Source organism: Ursus maritimus, unplaced genomic scaffold (genome assembly GCF_017311325.1).
Source record: "Ursus maritimus isolate PB19 unplaced genomic scaffold, ASM1731132v1 scaffold_13, whole genome shotgun sequence".
NCBI classification, from domain to species: domain Eukaryota; kingdom Metazoa; phylum Chordata; class Mammalia; order Carnivora; family Ursidae; genus Ursus; species Ursus maritimus.
Window position 1 is genome coordinate 12877912 of NW_024423675.1, and position 12204 is coordinate 12890115.

General features: G+C 32.2%; 1 protein-coding gene across 1 annotated transcript in view; it reads right to left on the reverse strand.

The window, feature by feature from the left end:
* The window catches only part of ASCC3 (activating signal cointegrator 1 complex subunit 3), a 321764-nt gene that overhangs the window by 103782 nt on the left and 205778 nt on the right, over nt 1-12204 (reverse strand). The window contains exons 23-30 of the mRNA XM_040627571.1: nt 10796-10894; nt 9672-9840; nt 6497-6717; nt 5169-5254; nt 3588-3754; nt 3333-3478; nt 3087-3207; nt 722-864 (exon numbers count right to left, since the gene is read on the reverse strand). Of these exons, the coding sequence (XP_040483505.1) occupies nt 722-864; nt 3087-3207; nt 3333-3478; nt 3588-3754; nt 5169-5254; nt 6497-6717; nt 9672-9840; nt 10796-10894 (1152 nt within the window). The remainder of the gene's footprint in view (nt 1-721; nt 865-3086; nt 3208-3332; nt 3479-3587; nt 3755-5168; nt 5255-6496; nt 6718-9671; nt 9841-10795; nt 10895-12204) is intronic.

Below are 12204 nucleotides of genomic sequence, written 5' to 3' on the forward strand. Positions count from 1 at the left end.
ATACACTGCTGACAATACATGTATCAATGGGAGAACATCAATTGGTACAACCCTTTTGGAAAATAATTAGCAGTGTATATGAAAAGCTATAACAATATCCATATTATTTGACCCAGGAATTTTAAATTTATACTGAGGAAATAAGTCTAAATAAGGAAAAACCTATGATAATACAGATGCATGGTTATTTATTTAACAGGATAGCCACATAATAGACTATAATTGTATAGACATAAAAAATTATAGTTGCTTCAATTTTAATGATGGTTACTACTTGGTTAAAGGCTAACAATAGGTTTTTAATTTTTATATTTAGTGTTTTCTAAATTTTTGAAAATGGTCATGTTATATTTTATAGAAAATTAATTTTGCAAAATTGATTCTAAGTTCCATGAGGGCAGTGAACACTCCAACAGAAAAACAAATATGAATAGCATAATATACATAGGTGATGATGTTAAAGGGAAGAGATATGGAAATAAATATGGATATAAAAATAAATATTTACAAGGAACATATTAGAAGAAAATACAACAAAATATTAATAGTGTTAAGGTGGCAGTATTACGCATTTCCTACTTTTCCCCTAAATTTCTGTAATGTTATACTAAATTTTTAATATAGATTAAAACTAAACATCATTAAATATGTAATTTCCATTATATCATAATACATACTAATTTGACGTGTATAGGAGATAGAAATAAAACAGACTGCTTACCTCTCTTTCATCCATATTCAACCACTGCTTTGGATCTTCTTCAGTAGCCAGAAAGGCTATCAATTCCAAAGCAGTAAGACGAGTTTGACGTCTTGATGAGACAAATATCAAAACAGGTTTGGCTGGAGAATGGCTTCTAATTGCTATTGAAAAGTTGTGGAAAATAAAAGGGTAGGCTATTTATACCAGAATTTGCATGTCATTAGGATATCAAATGGATGCATGAAACTTAATGTAACTGATTTAAGTGAATTCTTAATTTGGTCATGAAATCCAGCACTGTTTGCAATACTACTTGGACCTGACAGCATATTAGAGAAATGGTAGGAAAGGAAGTGTAGCTGAACCCACCCAGGGGGAGCATACTGCCTGGACAGGGGAAATTTAACTGTGTCAGGTCTCTGTTCTATTCTGAGCTGCTGAGGAAGGTGACAGTTAACAAAATCTGCAACCCTCTAGGGACAGCTGTATATGAATACTCAGTCTAAGGTTGAGTTTTCCAGAGCTGTGTTTCTGCTCGCCTAAGCAATGATATTACAGAGTTAATTGGTCCTGGGGTGTGGGGGAGACAGTCAAGTCTTACAGAGTGATGAAAACTCTGTAAGAAAAGCCACAAAAAAATTCCTTTTATTGCTGTCATTACCAGTCGATGGAATAGTTGAGCATTTGTATCAAAAAACTAGTTAGATGTCAAACGAAGGTTTTCTGTTTTCCCAAAACATGTGTGTAAAGTTTCAAGTGGCAAGGTAAGAGAATGTGGAAGAGAGCTGAAGAGAAGCCCATGCCTGAATCTATACGTGACTGACGGCACATGGAAGGCGGACGCACAGAAGAGGAAATGAATGATTTGAAACCTGAGTAATAAGACTGAAAGAAAGAATTACCTAGAGAGCCACATAAATCATGTGACCGAACTGGAAACAAGATTTCTTTCCTACACTTTGGCTCCCAAATGCTGATAAGATGGCACAAGTAAAATTTATACTTATGTGTACATAGGTCTCTTGAAACAGAGATATTTAAAAGTTTCATATAAAAAGTTCAACCTTCTTGTAATTTCTTGTTTGAAATGTGAGCTGCAGAATTTCTTTTTATGGGTTAAGAAACAAGGTTTATAACAAAAATGTTGACATGACCTTGACTATATTTATGCCCTAAGAGTGGGAAATGAAGCTATCATAAAATCATATTTCTAAACTCAAAGAAATATAGTGATATACTACAAGTATAATAAATAGTTTATAAGGACAGCTACTGTACTGATATCATATCTAGAAAAGTGTAAGTATTTCTGTTATTTGCTATTGATTTATATAACACAAAACGCTTCACTTCAATCATTGGTATGCAATCGGCCACTCCTTAAATGAATATAAGCAATCACAATGATACCTACTATGAAAAATAAACTCATTTATGTTATTTCTCACTCGCAGTTTATCCGAATTTTACAGAATATAAATGGCAATGCTTTGATAAATCATATTAGAAATATAATGTTTAAAATACACATGTTAGTACAATATTGGTATCATTTGTACACATAATCATGAATGAATCTCTTTTTTAAACCTCAACATTTAATGGATTTTTGCTGCTGCAAGAACAGGTGTGGCTGAACAGCTCACGGCAGATTTATTGTTCATTAGTGATTTTATACAATGCTTCTGTGGAGGTGTAAATAATCTGAACTGCCAAGATTGGTCTCTAGTTCACAATCAATACTTTGCTTCTGTCATAAGGCTAATTACAGCAGCTAAAAAGTCACCTCACAACTGTCACCTCACAATCAACAGCAGTTCACATTAGTGAATTTATTTTGGAGGTTATTTTTAATTGATATAATAAATATTCCTTATGCAGCCGAAACAAAACATGTTTCAATAAAATAGGAGTGTTATTCTTAAATCTTTCCTGCTTGCCTAATTTGTTAGAAAGGGAAAACCAAAAAATAAAACAAAACACAAAAACAGAAGCACTGTAAAAAAAAAAAAGTAATGAAATTTGTAAGTTTTATGGTTTCTGGTAAAGATTATGTGATATTTTTTACACTTATAGCTCCTACTTATCATTTGTTCAAGCTACTACTGTAAGAAAATAACTTAATAGATTAAGAATGATTTAATTTCTTTTAAAAAATACATAATTTTTTTCTACTTCCAAGACAGTATCATCTATGAAATCTCTCCAATTTTCAATAGTTAATTCAACATACATGTTTTATGCCTTAACAGCTGAGGCATAACCTACATTTGTAGAAGTTGGAGAAGTATCACGCATTCAAAGAAACCCAAATTATCTGGAATGCATTTAAAGGCTACCATACAAAATGGCTGCTACTTCATTCCAAGGATCTGAAGCTTACCTTGAAACGTAGGCTTATTCATACTAGCCATACGAGGACAGTAATGTTGACCTGGGAAGCCTTGAATGTGAACTTCCAGTGGAACTGGACGTACTGATGGTCGGAAGTTGAACAAGCCCATCTAGAGTAAAAACGAGAAAGAAATTGTTTTCAGTTTTCATATTTAAGTTTATAATGTTAAGTGCCTCTTTAATCCAGCCACCTAAGCCACAGTATCAGATGCCTATTTGTCAATCTTCCACATACCTGATGGATATTGAGCCAGTCAGCAAGGTCTCTGGCATTAGCTAACGCGGTAGAGAGTCCAACTATTCTAACAGGCTTTTCTGTGTGTGAAGAGATGAAATTTGTTCGAGATACAATGACTTCTAGAACAGGGCCTCTTTCCTCCCCTAGGAAATAGGAATAATGCATGTTAATCATTTAACAGGTCCTGATGCTGGCTGCTGCACGTATGAGAATCAAAATGTGTAAACTGGTGTCAGATAGCGTGGTACCCACCAAGCAGATGGATCTCATCGATGATGAGAATAGTGACTTGCTTCACATAGTTCCTATTCTGCCAGCTTCTGCTGACTCCATCCCACTTCTCTGGTGTAGTGACGATAAGATCAGCCTTAGCAATGGATTTCATATCGGGAGTCACATCCCCAGTGAGTTCAATAACTCTGGAAAGGAAGAGAAACGATCCCTTTCTCAGATAACACATGACAACCTTGGAAAGGCAAAAATACCTTTCAAAATAAAATTTTATAATGCTTAACACTACTTTTTGTTCCTTTGATTTCCGAAAGTTTCTGTGAGTCCAGTACAGAATATGTTTCTTAAGAATTCTAAGAGAATGTATAAATTCAAATCACCAATAATCTAACTTTTACGTGGATATGAGAAGGTGTCAAACTTTGCTGTGATTATGTTTACAAAGTCTCTGCCCTATGTGTTTTTATAGAATTGAACTCATACTTCCTTCTCCGTATATTTGAATAAACACCTTTCTAAGGAGGGAATTATTAAGACAAAAAGAGGCATTCATTAAGAATATAATTATGTGTAAACTTCATTTCTTTTTTCTATAGATATTACAGGCAAATTAAAACATATTGGACATAAACAACATACGCTGATGCAAATATGTGCTACCTCATTCTAAGAAGACCCCAGTTTTATAGAGAGGAAGAGGGAAATCTGGAGGCCAACTCTAAATTTCAGGTAACCACTAAATAATTTTTACACCTGTCTTAATCCTCAAAAAACAAAAAGGGGCAAGATTAGTTCTCCCAAGTATAGTGTTCCCAAAGCTTTTGCTTATTTTTATTCATTTTATTTTTACATTTTATTTATTATTTTGAATATGTAATATATTCATATGGTTCAATGACTGTGCGGTGAACAGTCTCTAACATGTCTATCTTCCAATCACCCGGTTCTTGTTCCTAAAGCAACCACAAATTTATATTCTTTACCGTTCAAAAAAAAAAAAAATAAGAGATAGGATGCTTTACTTAAAAATATTTTCTATAGTATCTCTGGAGATCATTCCTTCAGTATATAAAAAGTTTGTTCTTTATAGAATGATAGAATATTTTGCATTGTGTAAATGTAACAAAATTTATTTAGTCATGTTCTATTGGGCACTCAGGTTACCTGTAATCTTGCTACTAAAAACAATACCACAATGAATAACCTTGTGCAATTTTAAAAGTTAGGTTCTTTAATGGATTTCTATTTTTCTGTAAATTCTTTACATGTAAAATGCCCTCTACGTGGTTTCTGGGAGTTCCTCTGAATGATATGAAAGAAAAATAAAGAGATAAAACTTACTTTTCTTCTGCTTTAGAATTTAAAAATTTTTAGAAAATTATCTTGCCAATAAAAGTATTCATATTAAATAATTTAAGGACTTTCATTTTTCAACATTAAAACAATGGGAATATTGCTAACATTTTAACACTAATTACAATACCTTTAAATAAAAGACTATGAAAATCATTGTAAAAGCATTCAACAGGTTTATGCAAATCTTTCATCTGTTGGTCCTTTTAGATTATTCAAAGCATATCTTCTGAATAAGCAAGAACTTACTTTTTGCCAAGTTTTTCTTCTATTCTAACTTTCCAATCATCCATTCTTTCACGTACAAGGGCTTTTAAGGGTGCAATATAAACTGCCTGAAAGGGGAGGGAGGGTAGAGAGATCTCATGAAAATAGTGCCATTTTCAAATAAAGGTAAACTCTGTCTGCATATGACAGTGTGGTTTAAAAACATATCATTTATTACAGAAAAACTTAAAATTTTAAATTAATGGGAAGTCATTAACTTGCTCAAACTACCTTTATCCAAAGTAGGACGGAAATATAATACATCATAAAAATGATGCCATAGAAAATGTTAAATATTAAAAAAAAAACACTGAAGGTATTTTCCTTAGGTATTTTATATTCTGATGAAAATAAAAGTTTTTCCTAGTATAATGACCAAGAATTATCGGAATTTTAACTCTTCCATGAAAAAGTTACTACTTTTGAAATTCTAAAGAGAGATAAATATGGTTTTTAAATTTTAATGCAGATTTTATGGAAGATGACAGTCACACATTTTAGGTATTCTACCTTTTAATAACAACAACAATTGGTCTTTAATAATCCAAACTTAGAGACCGTTCAGTGAAAAACAAAATTCTTTCCTTTATAAAATTTTTCAAATTTAAAGTAGAGCTCTACTGTTGTATTAACATGTCTTATAATGGATCGATAACCACAAAACAGACTGAGAAGCAGGAAAACTTCAAGTTAAGAAGGGAAGAAAAGTCACTAATTGAAAATCACTGAAAAAAGAAGTTAAAACATTTATAAAATAATAAATGATGAGGAAAATACCATATAGTTCCAATCACAATGTGTGAATTAGCTTTCTTGAAAAATAATACTTCTAAACTATGAGTATGTACTTCACATTTCAAGAAAGCATAAAGTCAATACTTATTTCACTCACCATGTTATTTTCCATCAATAATATGGCCATTTGCAGAAATGTGGAATAAGAACTGTATTTCATGTGTATAATCAAACTGTATTTGTTAAAGTATTAGCATTTTTTTATAGCAAAAGGATTTGATTACAAGTCATTATTTATCTTATAAATATGGCTATGAATTAGGTATCTTACAATGAGGAAAGGACATGTGGGAACCGACATGTACATTAGAAACCCAACTAGAGGACTCCGAAGTTTAAAATAAATTTTTTTCTGGCCAGTTATTTTAATACCGATCTGGTCCCCCCCAGAACATTCACTAAGAGATTGACAAATCTACTCATTGAACCCTGCTGTGTGTTTAGAACTGGCTAGTTTGCAGATTATGAAATGCGTCTTCTCATTTAATGGAAGCATGTAATTCCTTCAAACAGACCTTTGAAGTAGGGTACTTGTTGAAGACTCTGAAAATGGCTAATTCGGCCGCAACAGTCTTTCCTGATCCAGTAGGTGCTCCAAGTAGGACATTACAGTCTGTGTGATACAGTGTATGAAATATCTGTGTCTGTACAGGGTTAAAGTGGCTAAAGTTGTACAGTGCTTCATATGCTTCACATCCCAAAGCTGTGATTGGTAAAGGCTGAAGATCCAGTAATTCTGAAAAGTTGAAAGAAGTACTGCCATAACTGGAAAAAACGCACAATACTAAACACTCTCAGGAATAAATTATAACAATCCTTAATTCATTGGAGGGGGAAAAAGGCCTAACAAATTTTTATATACTAGTTACATATCTTTTTATCTTCCTGTTACCATATTTATAATATTGACATATTGGAGGCTTTTCTGGGAGAGTTCCCCATATACCAACTCTAATATGACTATATGGCTCTTTTCCAATCAGGAAAGTAATCTGAATGACAGGTATATGAAAATATACGTAGTGTAGAAGAAAATTAAATCTACCCCAATCTGTAGAAAAAGGAAAACCATCTGCAAACTGCAGTACTAGAATGGTTACCAATAATAAATTTCCTTTGATCTGTTAGAAAACTGACCAAACCAGAATGGTTGAGTGAGCTATTGGTTTAGACAATGTAAACTAAAATAAACTTAAAATAATTACAGGAAGAAACTTAGGTGGGAGTTTCAAATCAGAGAATGAATGGGTAAAAAAGAACTGCATTGAGAAAACACTGAAAGAAACAAATTTAGTTGTATCTCATTATATAAACTAGAGGTCTAGGAGATTAGACAGTTAAAATGATTTAGAGAAATGAAGTTATATACTCTTGAAATTAACAGACACTGTATTGTCCCATAATCCAGAAAAGTATCAGTTAGAAAACTGGAAGGCAACTTTACTCTCAGGATTCTTTCATGGAGGATGATTCTACCCATTTGAAGTTTGAATAAGGAGGAAAAAAAAATCTGTAAGGGGACATGGTGATCTGTATCTGTGTGAGATATTCATCAATTTCAAAACAGAAAGTGTAGAGAATTCTCAAAAATTGTACTTAAAGATAAAAAGCTATTTTTAAAATATTATCTTAGCCCCACACCTCTGTTCTATTACATAGGTAATTGAGAGCTGAATGCATAAATTTCCTATAGCAGATTATAGTCTACTAAATTTTCTGTAGTACTGAAAATCAAGAAGGGAGGAAGTCTTAACTTGCAATGCTAATCAAAGCATAGACATTCTTAACAGGAACTAAAAAATAAACATTTTGGTTTATGCTGACAATGCTAAATTATGATGATTCACTTCTGTGAAATGTGAGGAACTTTCTTGTTTGATTTAGGCTCAACAGGGTGCCTACACACACCCACATAATCACACACCCATACTCACACCCACATTCAGCCAAATAGAACTGGGAATCATTGAGGTTACATCATGCATTTCTAATATCAACTGAGATATCACGGTGGTGCATTTACTGCTTTTTAAAGTGTAGTCAGAAGTCAACTAATTATATAAATAAGGTGATATGTGCTTGGCCACTCAACAGAGAAGTGATTAAATGAGCATTAAAATATACTGTTACTGCATGTTAAAATCAAGTACTGCACTCAACGAGATCTAGTACTGATGATGGTAGCATATATTTTAAAATTAAAGCAGCAAACATTTTTATATATTTTGAGATTATAGATATCATATAGGCATATTTGATGGAAGAAAAACAGAAAGGTCCTCTTCAATGAGTTTATCAGTAGACACTGCAATCTCATTATTTCTCTATGTTGACAAAATTTTAGTTCTGTCAAGATATCAAAGTGATTTTAAGCTGTAGTCTAAAGTATTTCTCTTTAAGATAAGCTAAGATAATAAACAAGGTACACATCTGACAAAAAATGGCAAAGATTAAAGTCACATTAATGTCTACTTTCATTTCCCAAAGGACTGTTAAAAAATGTATTCATTAAAAGTAGAAAGGAATAACATTTTTATTTTGAAAACAGTTTGTTTTCAGAGGAATTATATGAAAAAAAATGACCTTTATTTTTCTCTAAGTTAAGGGCCTCTTGAAATCATTAATCATCAATTATGAATTCTCAAGAAGAACTACACTTAAAAACTAAATTAATAGCTTAATCTAAAGATATTTTAAAAATAGAATATAGGGCACTTAAAAGTACCAATATAAACATTTATTCATAAAATTCTGCTTCTTTAAGAAGTCAAAATATAAAGGCACTTCCTCATGTTACAAAAATCTAAAATGGATTTCTGTTAGTTACGACAATGAAAAACTGTTACATGATATTATAGATTACTGTATTCCCTTTTATCATATTACCATGGGGGAAGAGAACCAATATAAAGGGTACATCTTGTTTGTAGGATGAATGACTTGAGGTATAGTGAATCTTTTCTGTAATGATATCACAACCTGACTCCTTAATATTAGCTCTTTTTTTTTCCTTTTGGTGTAGAAGCACACTATATGGACGAAAAAGAACCTACAATTCACTTTAATTAATTCAATTTAATTAATTTAATTAATTTAACACACCAGAAATAAGTTTAATAGCAATAAATGCAAACAAAAAGAATACCTCAAAAGCTTCCCAAAAAGCACAGATTAAATGACAATTACTACTTGCAATGGAAAAGGAAGGAGATATGGAGACATTGTAATGATTGTATTTAAAATAGAGATGAAGGCCGGCACCTGGGTGCCTCAGTTGGTTAAGCATCTGCCTTTGGCTCAGGTCATGATCCCAGGGTCCTGGGATGGAGCCCCATATCCAGCTCCCTGCTCCACAGGGAGTCTACTTCTCCCTCTGACCCTCCTCCCACTCGTTCTCTCAATCTCTCTCTCAAATAAATAAAATCTTTTTAAAAAATAGAAATGAAGACATAATAATACAGAAGTAGTGAGTCTCCAGATTGTTAGAGCTATGAGAATTGAACTAGGCTTAATGTTTTGGAACTCAAAATTAAGACCCACCATTAAGCTCTACCAAATGTATACATAGATTTGATTTTGGAAAGTCTTTTTTCAAATTATACTGACAAATAAGTTGGATTCCGATTCCGATTTTGCAACTTTAATTAAAACAACAATATCAATGCTTCAAGTTACTATTCAATATGTTACCTGTATGGGGAGGATGTCTCTCTGGTAGAATCAGATGTTGAAAGTTGATAATACATACAGCCTCAGCTCCTAACCATCTATCAGACACTGCTCGGATGTAATATTGGGAAGGCAAGGGCTCAAAAATAGGGATTGTAAATACCAGAAGTTGAGCTTCTTTACTAATGACCTACATGAAATAAAGTCTCAAGTGAATATGAATATTCTGATATCATAAAGGCCTTCTTAGTCTATTGTTAAGAAAATGTTATATATAGCAACATAGGTACTAAACATAAGAAAATATCTTGGGTTTCTAAATAGCTGAGATATTTAGGCACTTCAGAAATTGATACATGGTTCCCTTCTGAGGACACCTGATATTATAGAAAGTAAAATTTACACTTAATCGATATTATATGTATATCATCATGTACTAACAGATTACCAGTTTGACTCATTATCAGAATTTCCTAAATTTCATTCATTAAATTACTTAACTTTATGATTTTTACTGAACTATTTACTTAATATTTTTCTTTAAATTTTACCACTACCTTAAGTGGAGTAACAGAACTTAGCATAAATAGAAGGTAATCATGAAAACAAACACTGCTATGAAATTCTACTGCTGTCCACCCAGGGTTCCCAGCCTAAAGCTTGTTTTCTTTTTGAGAAAAAGAGAAATCTTGGATGAAGCATCACAGTTAAAGATATGCTAGCATCAAATTGAGTCTTTCGGGATTTATAAAAAATTTAAAAAAATGCCTTTTCACAATGTGAGTCAATACTCTTTAGTATTTTGTTTTTGTAACATCTAAAGTTATTAATTTTTATTTATTTAATTTTATTTACCCATTACATTATTTATCTCATCCATTTGACATATTTCACTCCTCTGGAAGTCATGCCTTAAGCCATGATAAAGATTACAATTCAATTTCTCAAACTAAGATCACATTGAATATATGAATACAATAACATGCAATTCCTGTTATCTTTGAAACCAAACAGAAACATAAATAGAAAAAAAAAGACTTTAAGGGCACTATGCAATTATAGAGAAATAGGTAAAAACAAATTATTCAGTTTATATTTTCTTCTTTCTACAATAGCAACATAATAATAGACACACTCATGTTTACCTGTTTTTTCAGAACTAGAAAATACTCTGAATGATAAATATGATCATTTGTAGGATCTTCTACCCAAATCCACCAAGGTTCTCCTACTGTCCCATGGACCTAGAAGAAAAATAATATTCTATACTAAGTATATTTTAACTCAAGTAAGGGATATTGTTGTTTGCAAATCCAGCACCTATTCTCTTTTTAAAATAGCTTTATTGATATATACTTTACATAAAAAAGTTTACTTACTTAAAGTATATAGTTTAATGGTTTTTACAAAGCTTTTACAACCATCTCCATAATCTAATTTTAGAATTACCCCCAAAAAGAAACCCTGCACCCATCTGCAGTCACTACTTATCTTCCCTCATTGTCCCAACCTCCAAGCTTGACAACCACAATCTACTTTATTCTGTAAAGATTTGCCTATATTGGACATTTCATATAAATAGAATCATATAATATGTGGTCTTCTGTTACTGGCTTCTTTCATTTACCATGTTTTCAAGGTTCATTCATGTTGTATCATGTAACAGACTTCATTCTTTTTCGCTGACAAATAATATTCCGTTGGATAGACAGATATGCCATATTTTGTGTACTCATTCTTCTTCCTCTTTTTTTCCTAACAAAGCCCAGTCTTGTTCAGTGTTCATTTCTCTCTTACGTAACTCAGGAGAAGGTGACCTCGACTCTCAGGATGATTTTTGTTAGTCCAAGCCAATCAGCTTACAGTATTCCCCTTATAACAAACAGCTTGTGGTAAGGGAAAGGCACATGCCCAATACTGGCTCAATTAGACTGAGGAAAAGGTTTTATGGTTCATGCTCTGGGTTGATGAAGTAGGGGTGTGTTCACCTTTCCCTGTTAAATGTGAACAAGGAAGTATAGAAAACATTTGGAAAGTAGCCAAAAGTGTCAGGACAGCAAAAAGATGGGCCCTAAAGGGTAGCATTACATAAACTCAATCACCTTTAGGGCCTATTCTACCGGTGGACCTTTTATTACGGAAGATAATATATTTTTTTGCATAAGTCACTTTGAGATAAGTCAGGTTTTCTATTCTTGCAGCCAACAGCATTCTAACTGATAGAGCTTACTATACAAACTATTAAGTATCTATCTTACTAATGAATTAAATCAAACTGTGGAAGATGTTTTTATGGATACTGACAGAAGAAACCAGTATGAGAAAAAGGAAATAAAACTTTTACACATTTCAAAACCCCTCTATTAAATATTAAGTGAAATATGAGTATATGGCTAATTTTGTATTTCATGTAAAATTTTATGTTTATAGAAATATTAAATATAAGTTTACATCATTTAGCTCTCACAGAAATTGTGAGAAAGATAATTATTATTATTATGCATGTTTACAGATAAGAAAACTGAAGGAATTACTGGTTAGGACAGTTTAAGAC